The sequence below is a fragment of the Oreochromis niloticus genome, linkage group LG12 (genome assembly GCF_001858045.2).
Source record: "Oreochromis niloticus isolate F11D_XX linkage group LG12, O_niloticus_UMD_NMBU, whole genome shotgun sequence".
NCBI lineage: Eukaryota > Metazoa > Chordata > Actinopteri > Cichliformes > Cichlidae > Oreochromis > Oreochromis niloticus.
Genome location: NC_031977.2, coordinates 30,851,192 through 30,871,491, shown reverse-complemented (window position 1 = coordinate 30,871,491; position 20,300 = coordinate 30,851,192). Strand labels below are relative to the sequence as shown.

Genomic DNA, 20,300 nt, shown 5'->3' with positions numbered 1-20,300 from the left:
GCTGAGAGTAGTTTGGGTCTACCTGACAGGGTTTGGGGGTATGTCAGATTGAAGAAAGGTTGGGAACCCCTGCCTTGCTGTACTTTAAAAGACAGCTTAGTTTCAGCATGAAGTTTAGTGGGTGTTGGTAGCAGCAAAATTAGCATGACAAATTGTTATATGGCTAATCCTGTTGAGTGATTGAGCCATTTCTTTGCACATAGTCCTGAACAACAATAGCTGTTTCTGATTAAATTCCATTTCAAAAAGGACCCTGAAATGATGCCAGCGTCTGCCCGGCAGTGATCGCCGTTTCTGTTGAGACGAGTGTGAAAGAACAGAATGACCCGTTTTCATCTTGTGGGGCATCTGAGTCTTTCTGCTGGGTATGCCAATGTTTTGCAAGATGTTGAGGCCATTTTTTTTTTTTTTTTTTTTAAATCTGTGTCACATCACATTTTATGCATATTGTATGAGCTGGCTGATTTTTGTCATTATGCCTTTGTCCCTTTCAATTTGCTATTTTTGTGTTTTGGCATGCATTTCCATCATTTCAGGCATAGAAAGCAGTTTGAAATTATGCATGCACAGCAGGGTGGTGCAGAAATAAGGAGTACCCATGTAAACAAAAGCCTAGATAAGTTAAGGTTCAAAAAGATGTCACAGCTTTGAGTGCAACTTTGTGCCATCTCTTCCCTTAGGCTGTGTACTTACTCTGTGTATGTGTGTATTTGCACTTGTATTACTTATGTTGTGGGGACATACGTAGAGCTGTTTATATTACGGGGACTCGCCTCCATTTTGAGATTTAAAAAAACAAGTCATTAGATTTTAGTGTAAGGATGTTGGATAAAATGATGGTCGCAGTAGTTGGGGCGCAGTTTGGGTCAAGTCTTTAGGAAAAGAAGAAAAGTCAGTGTAATGTCCTCTGAAGTGATGCAAAAAAACACTGTGTGTGTGAAATTGCGTGAGCACTGATGTGCTCATTGCAGATTCATTTGTGTGTGTGTGTGTGTGTACAAGCAACAGAACGGACTCCAAATTACAGTTTTCAGTTCATCCACCCACTCTGTGACTTTGGAGGATTCTCCCCCTCTCTTTTCTGCCATCCTTAACAAGCACTTTCTCTTCATACAACATTCATGTCACTCTTTCTGGTACACTTGGTTCATTTATATTTACGTTTATGTCAAATTCTGCTCTCTTCCTTTCCCTCCCTCTCTCTCTCCTCCACTTGTTCTTTACTTGCTCTCTTTTATTTCATCTTCCTTCATCTCCCCTCCTCATCTTCCTCTTCCTCCAGGAACCTCAGACAACTGTCATCCATAATCCGGTGGACGGGACAAAGGTATACGTCATTCCCCAGTCCAGACCTGTTCTTTCTCCTCCTCTGTCATTCTCCTCCTCTTCCTTATCTTCTCCTCTCCTTTGATATTTCTTTTCATGCTGCATCTGTGCGAGTGCAACATGGCTCTGTGCACTTGTCTATGTGTGTAACTAAATATTAATCTCAGATAAAAGTCTGTCTGAAGGGAACAGGTGCTAGGTAGCGAATGTTGTTTACCACCAAGGGGGACCTCAACACACGCATGTATTAGGATTAAGGGAATTCTAACTATACTTAATGTCTATTCAAGTGAGAATAGTGGCAGTCCTTATAAGCTTAGATGTCATGTTTGAGCTTAGATGTTATATTTTAGCCAATGTGAATGGAAACTGAGACAGGTGTCTTTGGATCTTTAGGACTGTTATATTCAGCATTCAGCATTGTAATGTATTTATATATATGATATAGGTAAAACTTTTTATTTGCATTATACTGACTGATGGTGTTTTGTGGTACCCTCTCTTACCGTCTTTATAATATCTTAAAAGTTTCTGGTGTAATCGGTGTGACTGTGTATGTGTTTATAGCTTGTGCATGAACATGCATGCCTTTGCAGTAAGATCACTTCCTCATAGGCATGACTGAGGTGTTTTTCCCGAGTTGTGATACCCAAAGTGAAAAGTAGCAGAACTTTGTTTGAAAGAGATATTCATGTTTTTAATAAAGCACAGTGATCTTTTGATTGTGGGTCAGTTATATGTGTGAAATACAGTACATGACTTTGAATTCTCACTCCAAGCTCAAACAGAGGCTATGCAGGAAGGCGATGAAAGTATCTGGAAGATTAGTCTTCAGTGCAGTTTGTTTTCACACCCGCCTGGTTTAAAGAAGCACACTTGACCTCTTTAGCACTTACTCACTCAGCTCTGTCCATCTGGCAAGTTAAGTTTGATAGATTCTGGACTTTGTGAGCCAACAATAAAGAGGAGTCGAGATCAAATAAATGGGAGGCTTCAAAATGTGACCCGAGAAATGAATGTCGCATAAAAGAACAAAGAAAATAAATTCACCATATTTACACAATGAATAGTTTTCAAAGGAGGATCAAACAAAATGAATAAGATCCAGAATGTCACAGGAAACATCTCAATGATTCAAACCAAAGAAAACAAACTGTAGGCGTAATCACACTTTTAATTATATTTCAAATAGTTGACAATTCTTTCCACACTTCTGTCCTTCGCGTTCACATGTACACACAGTTTTTCTTTTCGCTCTTCCTCTCCGGTCAGGCCACCAGCTGCTCTTTAAAAGGCGATGTATGAAACCACTTTGGTGCTTTGTGCTCGTGATGCTGTTAGCACACGTGCATGCTTCTAATGAGGTCACAGAGTCTCTCAACTCTTCATGCAGGGGAATTTAGGCCCATTTAATCTTCTAATTGGAAATGAGAAACTCCTCCTCTGGCAAAAGCCTAAGAAGAGGGAGACAGCCAGGCAGGCAGGCAAGCAGGCAGACAGGTAGACGATTAGATTTGAGGGATGCAGCCCCCGATTAAGATGACAACATATCGCCCTGTGAGAATCTGTTCTGTCTACTAGCATTATTGAAATGGAAAGCATTTTCCATTAAGTTTCTGTCAGTTTCAGCACGATATAAGTGCTCCCACTGAAGCAAAGGCATCATTTGTCCACATGGTGCAGTACACACATAGGATGAAGCTGCAGGAGCTTTGGCTTGAGTAGAAGAAAAGAGCTTTGAGGGTAAAAAGGTTAAATATAGATTGACACTTAGTTTTTGCATCGTTAATGCAAAAATAAGTAAACAAATAATAGTTACTACAAAGGCTGGATGATAGTGACTAACGTATTTGCAGTTTGATTTTGTGTTTTGCTTATGAACTAAATCCACAGTAAGTAACTGGTCTTGGTGTATTTTATGATGTCTGTTTTGGGTTTGTAAAGACATGACATGGCAACATAGGGTGCCCCCTGCTGGCCAGTCTTGTGTCTGTGTAAATCAAGTCTCATTGCCCTTCTTGTGACGTCCCTCTTCATGTGCATTCAGCGCGAATGTGTGCACTATCATGGCCGAACTTTAGCTAACCGTTTATCTCTGATCTCCAGGAATCGTCGGACAGCAGCAACACCACTGTGGAGGACGAAGATGTGAAAGGTAAGACTTCCCAAAAAAAGGAGAAGCTGTTTGCTCCGAATGAAAAGTCACAACACTCCAGGGGTCTTGACCAGTTTTGGTTCATCACTTGACATTTCCAGGCTTTTGTTTGTCACTGCAGTCAGTCAGTGAACAACTTGTGTGACAGCTGAACTTAATGTGCATCTTGTAATCAAAAATTTTAGGAGCCAGAAATGTAATTTTTTTTTAAACAACAGAAACACTAAAACTGTTCATTACAAGTCGATGACAGTCGTGCGACAGCGCACTTTAATGGAATACGTTGGAGATTTGGCTGATTGCCTTTCAGTTGTTAAGTTCTCAGCTTTATAATGGTGGATTTTGACAGGCTCTGTTATTGCTCTTTAGTTGCACATGGGAAAATGGATTCTGCTTGCGGTGAAAGCTGCTCTTTGTTACTGACATAATTGTACCTGAATGAATGCCTCTTTATGAAATTGCTACAATTTTTAAAAGCTTAAAAATTACAGTCAAATGTCCTGAGGATCTAGGGAGGCTCTTAATACTTACATGCTCTGCTTTGCATGAGCTTCTCTTGTTTATTAGACTGTATTATCACGAGCCTTGGGGCAGAAATGTTTTTTTGATGCCAACTGCTGACAAACTCTCATGCGACCGGCTTTGTCTTCATAGTGGCTTCGAGTGGAATGAAGAGCGTAACGACTGGATTTATTTAAAATTCAGCTGCTTTGCAAAAGGCTGAGCAGCACATGCTATATGTACTAAAAGGGTTATTGTTTATAAAGAGTCCTATATGCACATCATGGTGCACATGCAGTAGATGTGGCTCTAATTTAGTCATCTGGCTCACATCTAACCTCTTACTGATTCCTCACGGAGCTCTATAATGAAGACATGTATGGTTATGATTTTGTGTGTTTGAGAGGTGAGACGAGGGCTGTGAAATGTAAGAGGCCTTGTAATGCTGTTGTGGTTTGGCTCAAAAGTGTTTGGCTGAAATCTTAATACCGAGGAGCACACACCCCTTAAATACCAACATGCCTGTGTGGGGTGTCAGCTTTTGGAGCTGTGTAGTTGTGGCATGTGTAGCTGTGTGTGCGTGTGTCACTTGGCTAGAGTTGCGAGAGAGGAAAAAAAACACTCTTTCAAAGGCGTATCACACATATCAGCAAATAACTCCACAAAGTGTTTTTGTGTCTAGCCTTTTGTGTCCACTCGGTGTGTGTTTTTGTCTTGTGTTACTGTGAAAGCATAATTTCAGCTTATCTATACCAACACACTCAAACACCCCTGTTCTCTACATCTCAGCTGAGTACAATGCATCTAAATCGGGTCATGAATGTCTCATTTTGGTGCCAAGCATACAGAACAGGATGTGCGCTTCCATCTCCTCCTCCTCCTCCTCCTCATCGTCCTCCTCCTCCTCCCTATAGAGGTTTTGCTGCTATGTCACAAATTCCCTAGCAACCGCAGCAGAGCCATCATGTAGGTCTCTTAGAAAAAAAAAATAGCCAGTGTTGGAAACAGTACTCCAAATGCTTTTATTATAGTTGCTTATTACCTCTGCCAAGGAGGCGATGTGATCAGTACAGGGCGTTTGCCAGCACAAAACTTGCTCAAACTTGCTGGATTTGAATTAAAATTTTAGCACCAAGTTGGGAGTGATTAGTGTTTCAGTTAATGCATCCTAAAAGTTTTTCAAAAGAAGATTTAACCTTTTCTTCATATATTCACAAATACCTATTAAGTTGAAATAAGAAAAGTTAGGAGACATTGTCTCGATGTTCTCAAGAAAATATCAAAAACTGATCCTGATCCAGATATCCTCCTGGAGTCAGGAGCTCGGTTCGTACAGAGGTGTGCGGTTTTGGATTCATGTTACTTTGATGGCACTGAAGTCAATTAATGTGTTGTACTAAATGATACATGAAACTAACTTATTATTGAGACCATAAAATCAGTAGAAATGTGTCTATTGATTTATGTGTCATAAATCAAGTGAGAAGTAATTTTATCATACATTTCTCCAGTCACTCTGTTTATAAACAGAGGTGTTGCACCCTGCTGGCTGTCAAGAAGGGTGCAGGTTTAGTGTCTATAAATAGCATTTTTTCTTTTTAATCTATCAGTTTTTAAAAAAAATTGATGTAGTTCCAGTTAATTTGGACTTTTGGCGCTTTGATTCATTTATCTGAAATCTTTCAGCAAACTGATTGGAAGTATTTCTGTGCTGCACCTCAAATTGTCATCCAGTGTCAAATGATGTGCCTAAACGTTAGCATTGAAACAAACGTTATGAAGGTAGGACATCTTGAAAGAACATTGTATCGCCTGGAAAAACTTTATGCACAAAGGAAGTACTGTATACTACTGTACTTTTCCTGCATCACCCCCCTACTCTAAATTGGAGCACCACCACCTCACCCCTCTGGCAGAAGTGGAGGGGGCTAGGACACCTTTGGATGGAAGTCTGGGCTAAAGGGAGAGGTGTCTAAACTTAGCACCAGTGGCAGGAAACAGAGACGGAGCTCCCAGAGAGGTGTTAAAGACAAACCGCTCGGCTAGCGCCACCCTGGGATAGCAATAGTTTGAGGGCTCTTAGGGAGCTAACACTCAGATTGCTCAGAGAAAACTACAAGAACCAGGTGAGTGTGGTGTGTTTGGTTAGAGTAGTTTGTCTCTTGCTTGGCTTTATAGGATCTTCTTGTGAGGTCAGTGCTCGACAGCTGGTTTGTAACCCAACACCTGCACTGGCTTTCAGAGCATCTGAGTACATATCTGTTCTGTTAGCCTCAATAAGTCTGTAGAAGAGAATATGTTGCATGCAGCTTTCTGAGGGCTGATTGCTGTTTTGAGCCCTTAATTTACATGTTTTTGTGTCAGAATTTGAAGGATTGTGTGTTAATTTAATATTCCTAGTATTCTTCTTATTTGACGTCTGTTGAATTAACTGTCCATCGCTGGGATATTTCTGCACTGCACTTCCCAGATATCGCTTGTCAGTCACCCACTGTTGGTTGCACACTGACAGTTTTCCCTCATTATACTTGGTTTCTGTACTTAGCACAATTAATTTTTAGTGATAACAGAAAAATGTCAAAATTATTGTTGCAAAAGGTGTGGATTGTTTAATAGTTGGTCTGTGAATTTCATGTAATTGTGTTTGAGTGGGTGTACTTCCAGTGGCAGCAAATTCCTTGTTTCCCTGCAGGGGCCTTTTCTTTCCCTCTATTGTCAATGAGTTGTTCGCGTGCCAGCTGATTAAACAGACAAGCGATAATGAGTAACATCCAACTCTCTCTCATTATCATCATGGCCATCACTGTTGTCATCATCCATCCTCTGCTTACTGGCAAGACTCCCATTAAAGTCTCAGTAAAACCTCTCATGCAGCGGCAGCCGCAGTTGTAAATCCTGCCAAAATGGAGTCATTAACTGAGATAACGAGAAAAAAAGCTTTTTTTTTTCCTCTTTTTTTTCTTCTCTTGCTCAATCTATTGACAGACGGCTGTGCCAAATAGTAGCAGTAATTTTTCTGAAAAAGTAAAGACAGACTGCGCTCATCACATTCATCTGCCTCCTTCATGCCATCTCATATGTCGTTCCAACCGTTCCTCACTGGGACATTTCTGTGTTTTTGTGTGCAAAGTATGAATATGGCTATCATCTCTATTGTGATTGGTGTCACTCCATATATATATGTGTGTGTGTGTGTGTGTGTGTGTGTTAGGGAAGAGCTTAGACAACAGCTCGCTTAAGGCGCAGTCCAGCACAAGCTCCCAACCTGATAGCTCTCAGAGCTCCTCAGCTGCTGTGCACTGTAAGTCAGCATGGCCGCCAAATGCCTATAACACATTCAAAAAGTTGACTAAATCCCTTTCTGCGTGTTTTGCTTGTATTAAATAGTCCTCGCTTATATTAAAAGCATGCATCTGCTGCCGTGTAGAGCCACTAAATCCCTGTAATGCCTTGACTTAGACAGCCTTATCTCTATTTCTGCATCAGTCTGAAATTAACAACTTAAATACAGAAAAGGGAAAAGTTCTATAAACCACCAGAGTGCTCTATAGCATATCGCTCCTCTACCATCCTCCCACATTGTGCCACCCACACCACATGGGATTAGGACAACTCTTTGTCTCCCTCTATTGGATGTTCATGGAATAACAACACAGTGCGACTGCATTCCAGTTCTTGGCATGAACCCTGTCTTATGTTTCTTTCACTGTCTTTGTTTGAGTTTAACTTTGTCTTGAAGAGCTCTGATAATGTAGTCAGCACCTTAGCGCTACTTCAAATGATGTGTCATTTGATATATTCATGTAAATAAATATAAATATAAATAATAAAATATAAATCATTTTCTTCACATTAGTCTGAGAGGACTGCTTGTCTTAGTGCTCACCTAGACAAACTGTCATTCATGCGGTTACATTTAAGTGTCATTCCTCATGTCCCTCCGTTCCTAAATTCAGCTGCCGCAAAGTTCGCTGACCTGCTGGGCTCAGTGCGTAGGGGATCAGGGCCCGTAGCTGACGGAGAAGGGAGAGCCAACACTCCACCTCCCTCTGCCCTCTCTGCCCCCTCCCCTCCACACACCCCGGTAGTCCCCATGCAGAGTAAGTAGAAAAGAGCAACAACAGACAGAGAGAACTAAATGATAAATATATCTTCCTCTTGCTCTCATTTATTGCCAAGATGATGCATGAAAAGATGCACTGATACTGATTTGATACTGATCTGATTTTCATGTGCTATTTTGGGAAAGATGAGGAGGAATATAAAAAACTGCAGTTTTTTCACAGCTGTTTTCTGGATATTTCTGCAGTCCCTTTAACAGTTTTTAAAATAACCTTTATAGTTGCAGGAGAGATATAAATAAAGCTTATCCTTCTAAAGCTACCTCCAAATGCAGTCTCAAAATATATGTAGTCCAAATAGGGTTTTTTAATTAAAAGATTTCAGTATTTATTGCATAATCATCACATAGTATTACTTTTGTATTCTGACATGTTTTTAGTTCAGTGTTACATTCTTTTAAATTTGAGCTTTCTTACATTTCATACATTTAATTAATTATTTAAATAAATGTGCACTTTAACGTGTCAGGCTGAGGATAAATTATTCTTAAGACTTTATATGTAATCTTGCTGTACAAAGGCAGCTAAACCTTGCAGATCTATGATGGTCTATCTATGATTACTTGTAAAATTACTCTGTATAATTTAAGTTCACTGTACAGTTATAGTGAACTATAGTTCCTGAAGGGATTTCCTTATTTATTCATTCCTCTCTTCTCCTTGTCTCTACCACCTTCTGACAATGTTTTTAATCTGTTTCTATGCGTTCCTCCATCACCCATCCATCCATCTTGCCTGGACTGCACTCAGTGTCTCGGCTCACAGACCTGGTAAGCAGCGTTCGCAGGGCGCCGGTGGCCCCTGCGCCCGAAGTCGATGCTGCGCCGGTGCCGGTACCTAGTGCCAGGCCTACCCCTCCACATGCACACACCACTTCCCCACCTCCCCTCACTCCCCCTCCAGCCCTCCCCTGTCTTCCTCCCAGAGTGAGTACTGAGTGAGCCAAACCCCAACCCTGCGCATGGTATCCAGTCAGGAGCCCTTATCAAATGACGTGTTAGGATTTCAGAGGGCGCCTGTTTGGTAGTTTAACAGTGTTCTGATTGTGCGAACAGGTGTATATGGAGTGAAGTACTTTGTGTTTAATGTGATGCACTTTACTTCTGAGCCTTATTAACCTCCTGTGTGCTGCACCACAGAGAGCACCGCTAACAGCACAGGGATTCTGTGTGTGTTGACTCACTGTTATGCCCTTAAATATATAGGTGACACGGTTTATGGTGATATAAGGAGAAGCCTTGTGTGTGCTCACATTAAGGTGTGTTTGACAGCGTCCAGGATCACATGATCACCCGGCCTCTTGTATGTGTCTCTGTGGCGTGTATGAATTAACCTGCTGCTGCTACACATTTTCTCAGTTTTTCTAGCGTAGCTGTTGCGCTAACTGCCTTTGCCTGAGCATCTGTTTGGTGTAAATCAGTTAAAACTGTGTTTAAATGAACTGAAGTTAAATGAGCTAACATTGATGGCTCTTGTGTTTGCCTCTGATTAACTTTTGCTCGTACATGTTCACTGCAGCACGCAAGCAAGAAATTATCAAGATAACCGAACAGCTGATAGAGGCCATCAACAACGGAGACTTTGAGGCATACGCGTGAGTCTCTTTTTGAATGTACTATGTAGTTTCTGTGGTTTAAAGTTAGTGTTTGGCATCTTTAACATGCGCTCATGTGTCCTCTTCAGTAAGATCTGCGACCCTGGACTGACTTCATTTGAGCCGGAGGCCCTGGGAAACCTGGTAGAGGGAATGGATTTCCACAGATTCTACTTTGAGAACCGTAAGATTAATAGATACATTTGATGAAAAGCATATTTGCCTAAACCACAAACCGAGATTAATACTTGTATGTTTACCTACTTTTTTCCTGCTTCCTGGTATTGTGAATTAATTTCCATTGATATAACTAAATTGAATCATCAGTAGTAACACTGGTCCTGTCATTATTGTAGTTGTGCCATCGTATTTGATGACGTTGTCCTCATCATCCTTTCAGTTTTGGCTAAGAACAGCAAGCCGATCCACACCACCATCCTGAACCCCCATGTGCACCTGATCGGCGAGGATGCAGCCTGCATCGCCTACATCCGCCTGACTCAGTTTGTTGACGGCCAGGGTCGGCCGCGGTCCAGCCAGTCAGAGGAGACTCGTGTCTGGCATCGCAGAGACAGCAAGTGGCAGAACATCCACTTCCACTGCTCAGGCGCACCAGCTGCGCCACTCCAGTGAGGTATGGACTGAGTAAACTGAAAGCAGAAGGATCTGTTATGCTCATTTCCAGTTCCATGTGTATTTTCTTGGACCTTACCAGTGTACCTTTACATGATTGATAGTTTAAGTTAAAAAAGGATTTTTTTTAAAAACTGCATCTTGGTGCACCTCCTGGGCTCTGAATCAAGCTGTTTCTCTTACTCTAAGCCAAATTCCTTGTGATTGGCTGCCCCTCATAAACGTAAAGTTTAAACAGTAGATGCTCACAGCTCTCATTGACACTCTCTTTGAAATAATGCAGAGCCAAGAGCAGAAAAGTATTGAGTACTCAAAGCATTCCTGACCTTTTTGCTCACCTGTTATATGCTGAACCTGTTATGCCAAAGTGAATTGATATCAGCACCCACCTCTGTATGTTTTCAACTGGAAATAAAGAAAAAGCCCCTTAATCAATTTGCTATGAAATCTGCAATGAACAGCTCTTTATATAAATGGTAAATGGACTGGTTCTTATATAGCGCTTTTCTACTCTGTCCGAGCACTCAAAGCGCTTTACACAACTAATTCATTCACCCAATCACACCAGCACTTCTAAGGTTAAGTGCTAAGTAACTATCTAACATTCATACACATTCACACTCCGATGGACGCATCGGAGAGCAATGTGGGGTTAGTATCTTGCCCAAGGATATTTGGCATGCAGACTGGAGCAGCCTGGGATCGAACCACCGACCTTCTGGTTAGTGGCTGACCTGCTCTGCCACCTGAGCTACAGCCACCCCTAATATAACCAGACTGATTTTTTTTAACCCTTGGGTGCATTTTGGTTTGTTCTCTTTGATTGTTTATACTGTTTAATAGTAGAAAGGGTAAACAGCTTGGCTATTCTAAGCATAATCAGCTGCTTTTATAGTCTGTACGTTATATCTGAGAGCTGTCTCTCTGTACTAAGTCGTTTTGACACATACAATCCAGCCCTGATGTTTTCCAGGACTTAGTTAAGAGAGGTGCATGTGAGAATCCACATCATGTCAGATTTACCGATGTCCAAAGTAAGTGCAGTGGTGTAATGTGTGCTGCTTTCTGCACGCTCTGTCCAGGCAGCTCCCTCTCTGGAGTATTTTCATTAGTGTGAACACATCCGAAGCAGGCTATTTCTTGCTGTGGGCTACACATTATGTGAGAAAGGACGTCTGAAGAAAAATATTCCAACTTGATTCTCCTAAAATTTATAAACATTCTTGTGTCGAAACTGCAAGATGTGCATGCTTGTTAGTCGCCTTTCAACCGCACAGCTTCCTGGAACAAAGTGTGATGTTCGATTGGATCAATGTGGCAATAGTAGTAACAGGCTGGTGCATTCACTGATAGCACGTGGGCATCGTGTATGCTGCCTCCTGCGTGCTACATCCATATATTATTCAGGGCAGATGCATCAGAAGTGGCTATTTCCTGTTGTGTGCTACATGTGAGAAACAGCTGAGGAAATATATTCCAGCTCGATTCAACTAACAGTGTTTGTGAAGCCACTAAACCCATTTACCAGTGTTTGAAAGCCATTTTTTTTAATTATGTTGAATGGGCAGTATGTGTGTGACACTTGTGAACTGTGTAATTATTTAATGTTCAGGGTTTTTTTTTGTTGTTGTTTTTCCTTCTCAGGGTTAAATGCTGTAGTTTCGTCTGTCAGGAGTGCTCTGCTGGAGAGAGGAGGAGGCAAAGGAGGAGGATGAGGAAGGGGTGAAAGAACACGTCCAGTGGTGGTCTGGGAGCTCTTTGTCCTTCAACAACAAACTGGACGCCCGGCCTCAACCCCCTCCCAGCATGCGTCTCTTCTTTTACTACTACTGCCCCCTGTTTGTCACCTGTCCTACCGCACCTTCTGACAACCGCCGAACAGCAGCAGCGTCCCTCATCCCCCACGACTTCCTCTTCTTCCCTCCGGCACGCTGGGTGTTTGATGGGGGTGGGGGTGTTTTTCAGCAATGGGTGTGATTCCTTCCTGTGGTCTTTTGTGACACCAACCCTCTTGTCCTCCTGTGAATCCACACTTGTGTGACATAAACACTGCACTGGAAATACAGTATGTAAAGTTTTAAGTAAAATCTATTATCATTACTCTATTATTATGATTATTATTATAATTATTATTACACATTTGCAATTGTATATGTAATTTGTATAATTCAGAATTCTTGATGCCAGTGGTTTTTAGAGTTAAAGAAAATCTTTTTTTTTTCTCTATCTTTTTAAGGAAGCATGTCCCCCTGCCCCATATTTACAGTGGCTGTTTTTTATTGTGGCTATTAAGTGGAATATGATATTGGCAGTTTTTGTAATTTGCTTCTTGTATGTTAGCTATAACAGTGTGCCCAAACTCATGGTTAACATGTTTTTGATTGTGCGTTTGCAGTTTTATTTGTTAATTTTATTTTAATTTTATTTGTTTTTGTTCTTTTTTTGTTCTTTTTTTTTGTTCTTTTTTTTTTTGTTTTTTTTTTTTTTTTTTTTTTTTTGGAAGGGGTGCGTCTGATGGGCGTCCATGTAGAGATCGAGCCCTGAAGTGTGTGTATGAGTGTGCTGAGTAAGTGCATGTCAGTCCAGTCACGATAAGTCGGTACAGTTGGAGGAACCTGTCGTTTGTCCCTTGCTGCAAAGTAAAAGGCAGGAGAACAGGTTCACTTGACTCGGCTTCAAATCAAAGCAAACAGCGTGCAGCAGGAGTGCTACTTTCCAGCACCGGTGACGCCCTGATCTCTAAATGTCTGAGCTGATGGGTGTAAAACAAAGCAGTCACAAGAACATGCATATGAAGAGGGGAATACGTTTGTCTCTGTGACCAGGATGCTTGATTCTAGAGTGATGTATCAAGCTGTTGTAAGAAAAATGTGTCACAGTGAAACCTCTGCTCCAATGAAGACAATTCATTGCAGGTATTTGAAAAAACACAGATGATTAGGAATGGTTATAAAGTAACTGAAGCTGAGTACATCATAGTGCCTGTTGCCTCTTAGGTTGTATAAATAATTTCTTTTGATGGGATAATTTGGCTTCTTTCAGGTGAATTATATGAGGCATTTATTCACATTCAGTATATTACTTACACTAGATCGAGGTCAGCAGGCGGCTAGCTTGGTGAAGCAGGGAGGAGTACTTTTATAGAGGCTGTGTTGTACTGGGCTCGATTAACAGCAAAACCCAGTTAAAAGAAATTAAAATTTGCATTATAATTTAGAATATTTTCAAACCTTTTCCAAGCTTGAACCTTACATGTCAGACAGCTCCATCTAATACAAAACCACAAGACTCCCTTGACAAAAACAGCTATTTTTAACTTGTGAAAGCTAGAAGTAACTGATGAAAGACACTGACTATGGAAATACCACCACACAACTCCTGTTGAAGCAAACTAAACTGTTTAAATGAGGTGAGATGCTTGCCCCAAAAAGCTCCAAATTAAAAAAAATATTAATTTGCTGCACGACAAATAATAATAATGTTCCTGCGACTGAAACTTTATAGTGTTGAAGAAACGCTTGTAGAGTTTCAGGAGAATAACTCACAACAAGCAACTCAATGTGAATTGGAACAAAGTGCTGTACTAAATTAAATTATTAATGGATTTCAAGACTTTCAAACAGATTAGAAAGGACCACAATTTATTAAACGATATCAGATATATGTATTTCATCTTACAGTGACCATCTTGTGAAGGTGAATGTGTTTTGTTATAACCAATAATGAATCAGATATGCAGAATATTATAGCGTACAGATAATTTGTTCTGAAACAGTCTGGTCAGAGTTGCTTTGACGTGCTGTTTCCTAAACCTTGCCTCTCTCACGAATCTCTGTGAATGCTGGTTCAGCCTTCACCCCACCTGGAGATGGTTTTATTTTCTGGTCAGTGGTGCAAAAAAGGTGTTTGGCGAGTCCTGCTGTTTGCTAGGCGACAGCTGAATACCAGAGCTCTGTGGTCTTTTCTGAACATGTGAGGTATTTTTAAGTTCCAAAAATCTCAGTGAAAAACAGCAAGTCCTTTTTTCCCCACTCAAAATGACAAAAGCAGTCAGCACATTGAAGAAAGGATCCCGGTAGATGTTTGACCTTTCTCACTTCCAGAGCCACAGCACAGCAAGCTGGTGCTGCAGCTTTGTCTAAACGAAGCACACGCAGATTACAGGCGCTTAACGCCCATATCAGCGATGAAGAATGAAGGCTGCGTTTGGTTGGGCGTGTGCATTTCGCTAGTCTTTTGCCACAGGTGCAATATTTGTGTGAGTGTGTCTGCACGCATGTACATTGGTTGCTTTCAGTGTGTATTCTTTACAAGCCTGGGAGGATATTTTGAAAGTGTGTGCAGTGTGGATGATGAAATGAGAAGGCTTTATTTTTCGGAGGACACATCAGTCCCCTGCCTTCAGCCCAGGACTCTGTTTTCATCTGCTTTCTTTAATGTGTTTTTTTTTTCTTTTTTTCATGCTTTTACTCTGTTAGTTTGGTTTGTTTGTGTTACAGTAAAGTGTTATCAGCTTTTTATGACATAAAGTGCTTGTGCCAGAGGTGGCAGGACTGAGCGGATGGACTTTGCAGCACTGAAAACTGATTTTGTGGAGGTTTGACTTTTCATCAGCTCCACTTTACTTTGCTCATCCACCATTGGCTGCCTTCACATTTGTCTCGCCCCTATTGGTCAGACCAAGATAGAAAAAGACCGCTCAGTCGTCTTGGTGAACAGTCCTCAGGTTTTAATTTATTTTGAATATTTATTTATTTATTGTAGTCGACATTTTTACTGTGCTTTGTTTCTTTTTTTCGTTTCCTATTGTACAAATCATGCACTTGTACAAGTACTGTCTGCAGTTGTTTAAAGAGACGATGCTTCATGTCAAAAACATGACTGCTTTAAATGGATAGTACACCCAATCTGCATTCTGCATGTGTTTTTGTGTAACGACCAACATGGTGGAAATGACTTTTGCTTTTTCTGCTGTTTTTCTTCTGCAGATTTACATTTTTTGCTGTTTTATGTTGTCCATTTTTTCCTTCTACTTAATGTCATTACCACTTTTACAGAGTGGGATACATGTTTGCTTTGAAATTCATATGATGCAGGACTGTATTTTGTGTGAACTCTCCCACCAAACACTTCACCTTTTTGATAGGATGGTGAAGATTTTGTCAGATTAACGTTTTGTTTATTTCCTGCAGTGAACAACAGAGATGTTGTATCATACTCGTGTTCATATCTAGTTCAGCCTGTTCTAATACTCAAAGGTCAAAGGTTATCTTTGACCACACATATGTGCGTGACCGTGCTAACATGACCCTGACCCCCTCCAGAAAAAGAAGAAAAAGCAGCATGTACAGTACAAAGGTGTCGTTCTTCTGTTCTTCTTTGTGTGTTTCTAAACTTTAAAATCATGATGAGATTCACATATTTAAAATGAGGGAGTTCACAGTATTACAAACTGCAACTAACAAGCAGCTGGCCTTTTTTTCTTTGCATGACAGTCAACAGGACACTTGTTTTTGTTTTTACTTGTTTTTTTGGTGTTTTTCTTTTTATTTGGGTTCATTTTCTACTGAATGTTGGTATACTCGACCTTTCTCTCTCTATTTTCGCAGCTTTTTAAGTGCATATAACTATTTTTGTCTCCAGATGATATAATGAAGATGATTATAATGATAAGGAATATTATATATAGATTATAGCACTGAGGATGACTATGAGGAAGTTGACAGTTATGATGATGATGATGTGATGATGATTATTTGGCATGCTTCTCTATGGGGCTCTGTGTTGCCAGTGCAGACTGGCTGCCTTTTGTACATAGCTGAGTGACCGTCAGCACCAAGAGTCACTGCTGCTTCAAAGAGTAAAGATGCTCCAGCAGGGGGCGCTGTCACACAGAATAAAGCACAAACACACACTGACGGCAGCTTGATGCTTCTAATGTAGCTGCAGAATAACTTTAGATCAAACAGACAATCCAGTCAGAGACATCAGCAGTTCATCAGTGTAGAAGAAGAACCAGCTTCCATTCAGATTATTGATCAGGGCTGCACAGTTAGGACTAAAATGGCACTGATGCCTCTAATAAATCATCATTCTGTGTGAATTATCAAAGATGAAATAAGGAACAGTGATTCATTGTGCAGCCCTACATATAAACTACATGAAGTGTCCTCCTCTTGAGGCCAGTGTGAGCTCTGCTGCCTTCCTGTTATTTAGTCAGATGAAGCATCACTGAGATGAGCTGGAGCCACTCTGAACTTCTGCCATCTTCTTTTTACAGTCACTGACTGAGCTGCACTGACAACACTGAGCCGGCTTCTCTTCATAGGGTGTCTTTCACTCTTTCCCCACTCCCTCTGTTTCCAACCTTGTTCCATCATTTCTCTGCAGTTGGCTCTTTCTACTTTCCCTTTGTCTCTTTTTGTCACTTTGGGTTTCTTCTGTATAATAATATTAATCCTCTAGTTCTCTGATTCTTCTGATTATTGCTCTGTTCTCTTCCGTGCTTCACGTGTTTCTCTAACTTCAAGAAAATGTGTTAAGGTGTTATCAATAAAATGACAGTTTAAATAGAAAGTTCAGCGTCCTTCTGTGTTTACAGACACATCAGACTGCAGCCAGGCTTTGATATATTTTACTGACAGAAATAATCCAGGAAATCAGTGAACTCATGTTTCTGACATTTCCATCATATTTGTTCAGCAGGTGAAAAAGACAATTAATGAGACTAAATCCTGAATGTGCTGATGTGATCTGCGGAAAAAAAAAACAAACGAAAAATTCACAGAGACCTCGTTGCAGTTTTCAGAGAAATCTCAGTCTGACAAATTTTGATATCAGAGGTTTTGGCATCTTCTGCCCCCCCAATACTGAAATATGGGAAGAGTTTCTCAGTGAAAGTGTCTCTGTGAGTGCAGATGTGAGTCATGTCTTCAGGGTCATAGAAGGACACCTCCCCCCTGTCATAGTCCAGCTGGACTCTGATCCTCTGGAGACTCTTCTTCACTGTCACAGTCTGACCAACAACATCAGGACTGCACAGTGAGGACTAAAATGACACTGATGCCTCTAATAAATCAGCATTCTGTTTGAATTATCAACAGTTAAATAATAAACACAGTTTTTTTGTGCAGCCCTACACATAAACTACATGAAGTTTCCTCCTCTTACTTTCCCTTTTGTCTCTTATTGCCACTTTGGATTTCTTCTGTATAATAATATTAATCCTTAAGTTCTGTGATTCTTCAGATTTTTGCTTTATTCTCTTAGGTGATGCACGTGTTTCTCTAACTTCAACAAGATGTGTTAATGTGTTACCAATAAAAGGACCGTTTGAATACAGTAAGAATTAAACAATAAAAATTAAGAGATCAAATTTCCTTCGATGTTTATACACAAATCAAAACGCAGCCAGACTTTGATATTTTTATTGACAGAAAATAATCCAGGAAGTCAGTGAACTCGTGTTTCCGACATTTTCATCAGATTTGTTCTGCAGGTGAAAAACAGGAAATCCACAGTTAACAAGACTAAATCCTGAATGTGCTGATGTGATCTGGAATATGAAGTGAGAGTTCACAGAAACACACTGGAACAAACAGCAGCTCCAACTGTACAAATGTTCAACAATTATGAAATAAATGTTTCGGGTCAGTCAGTAACAAAGAAAACAGTGTCTGTATCTGACAAAGCAATTTATACAGAACTTAGGAACAATCTAAAAAACAAAGAATGAGCTTTAGTTTGTATGAATACAACTGAATAAATGTCAGACAGTCAACATTATTCTGCAATGACACGTTCTAAAGAAAAACATGGCTGAACTATTACACCAATGTACACAGTTTGGCTTATTTTGCAACATAATGGAGAACATGCTATAAGAAACACATTTAAATGAATCACTGACAGTTAAGTATTAAAAGCAGACATTAGAAGCACAAATTGTCACGATGCTGTTATTAGCTGATATGGATCTAAATACCTGATAAAGATAAAGAAAGTGACATTTATCAGTGCTTGTTTATCAATGTCACATCTATTTTATACTGATGAAATGTTTAAAAACAGTTTCATGAACACTTAATGACTTTAAACACCTTCAAACTGAATTTACAACAAAACAGAAAATATTACATTTATGATTTTGTTTTACTCTGTGTTTTGAAAATAATTTGTATCTTATTGTATAAAAAGCTTCAGGTACTAAATTTTTCTTTCTGAAATTTTTCACATAAAAAAATAACAACAGGGGTAACCGAAATTGAAAAGCAAACAACCACAAAACAAGCTGTAACAAAAAACTCACAGAGACCTCGTTGCAGTTTTCAAAGAAATCTCCGTCTCACAGATTTTGATATCAGAGGTTTTGGCGTCTCCTGCCTCTCCAATGTTAAAAAATGGGAAGAGTTTCTCAGTGAAAGTGTCTCTGTGAGTGCAGATCAGAGTCATGTCTTTAGGGTCATAGAAGGACACCTCCCCCCTGTCATAGTCCAGCTGGACTCTGATCCTCTGGAGACTCTTCTTCACTGTCACAGTCTGACCATCACCATTAGTGTATTTTCCCCTGTAATGTGTTAAACACCAGATTCCACATGTTGGTGATGCAAAACACTCTCCCTTCCTGTCAACTGACTCTTTAACTAAACCCACTATCCAGTCAGGATGGTCTCCCACCTCCACCTCCCAGCTGTGTTTCCCTGAGCTGAAGCCCTCAGAGCCAAAAACACTGGTATAATTAGTGTTTCTCTCCGGATTATCAGGAAGCTGCTGCCATGTGTCTCCTTGTCTCACACTGGTCAGATCATCAGACAGATAGAGCCAGCGGTTTGCAGTGTTTGGGTCCAGAATGACAGGACTGAAGTGGACCTTCTCCTTCATCTTCTCCCACACTCTGAAGGACAGGTTGCCCAGGTGTTTGGCCACATCTATCAGTGCTCCTGAGACCAGCTGTGGATCTGACACTGAGCTCTGGGCTCTGGCTCTGCTCTGAGTGTCTTTATAACTGCTGAGGAATGGCACGCTGTGTTTCTGCAGCTCTTCTTCAACAGCACAGATGCTGTCTGACAGAGAGGAGATCTGCTCCTCAATCATCTTCATCTCTCTGCTGATAGTCCTCCCCTTCTGCTCCTCTTCCTCCCTCAGAGCTGCCAGTCTGGACTCCTCTTCCTCTTTCAGGAACTGCTGGAGCTTCTTGAACTCTGCTCTGATCTGCCTCTCTGTGGACAACAGCTGCTTCTTCATGTGTTCCCTCATTTCATTGTATGTTTCCTCCACTTGTTTGTATTTGTTCCTCTTGTCCTGCAGAGACTTTAAGTCAGATTTCAGCTGCTCCTTCAGGTCACTGACTGCTTCTTCTACAGGAACCACTTTGTGACTCTGGTGGAGAGAAAACTCACACACAGGACACACAGCTCTGTCTTCATCCTCACAGTACCAGTAAGGGACGTCTGGATGTTTATCACACACCACCTCCTCCTTCTCTTCCTCCTTTTCTTTTTCTGTCTCAGGTGAGCTCTCACTCTGCCTCTTAGCAAAGGAGTCAGCAAGTACTTTGAGAGAAACGTTTATAGATGTTTCATCCTTTGAAGATTTTCTTTTACAAATCAGACAGTTTTTGTTTGTAGTTTGTTCCCAGAATTTCTGCAGGCAGCTTGAACAGAAGCTGTGGCTGCAGCACAGAGACACAGGATCTTTGAAAGTCTCTGAACACACGTGGCAGCTCAAGAAATTTTCTACGATTGCAAGTTTCTCAGTCATTTCCACTGATTTTCAGATATTTTAGTTTAGTTTATAACAAAACTCACCAAAACAAAGTCCTTTTCAGTTATAATCCACTCACTGTCAGTTTGTCAGTTCAGATCCCAGCATTCAAAAATGTCTCCGTTGTGATAAAGAAGTGAGTTTCATTTCCTCTGTAATGGGTGGAACTGATAGTAATGAAGCTATCATTTGACTCAGTCCCCACTAG

The 20,300-nt window shown here is 40.6% G+C and overlaps 2 protein-coding genes across 40 annotated transcripts in view; one reads left to right on the top strand and one right to left on the bottom strand.

Annotated features, from left to right (window-relative positions):
• Positions 1 to 16,906, top strand: part of camk2b1 (calcium/calmodulin-dependent protein kinase (CaM kinase) II beta 1) — an 80,150-nt gene extending 63,244 nt beyond the window's left edge. For 11 of the 39 annotated variants that reach the window (XM_025912030.1, XM_025912029.1, XM_019365744.2 and 8 more), the window contains 7 exons: positions 1,283 to 1,327; positions 3,433 to 3,481; positions 7,194 to 7,283; positions 9,622 to 9,697; positions 9,787 to 9,881; positions 10,098 to 10,331; positions 11,975 to 16,906. In XM_025912030.1, coding sequence (XP_025767815.1) covers positions 1,283 to 1,327; positions 3,433 to 3,481; positions 7,194 to 7,283; positions 9,622 to 9,697; positions 9,787 to 9,881; positions 10,098 to 10,330 — 588 coding nt within the window. In that variant the 3' untranslated portion in view covers position 10,331; positions 11,975 to 16,906. Of the gene's footprint in view, positions 1 to 1,282; positions 1,328 to 3,432; positions 3,482 to 7,193; positions 7,284 to 7,938; positions 8,083 to 8,853; positions 9,030 to 9,621; positions 9,698 to 9,786; positions 9,882 to 10,097; positions 10,332 to 11,974 lie in introns of those variants that run through there. The other 28 variants (XM_025912035.1, XM_003459883.5, XM_019365759.2 and 25 more) reach the window with 6 other exon arrangements.
• An 835-nt stretch (positions 16,907 to 17,741) lies between these two features.
• Positions 17,742 to 20,229, bottom strand: LOC109204572 (nuclear factor 7, brain). Its single transcript, XM_019365761.2, has one exon. The coding sequence runs from the start codon at positions 20,087 to 20,089 to the stop codon at positions 18,635 to 18,637; it is 1,455 nt and encodes a 484-aa protein (XP_019221306.1). The 5' UTR covers positions 20,090 to 20,229; the 3' UTR covers positions 17,742 to 18,634.
• Positions 20,230 to 20,300: the final 71 nt, after the last annotated feature.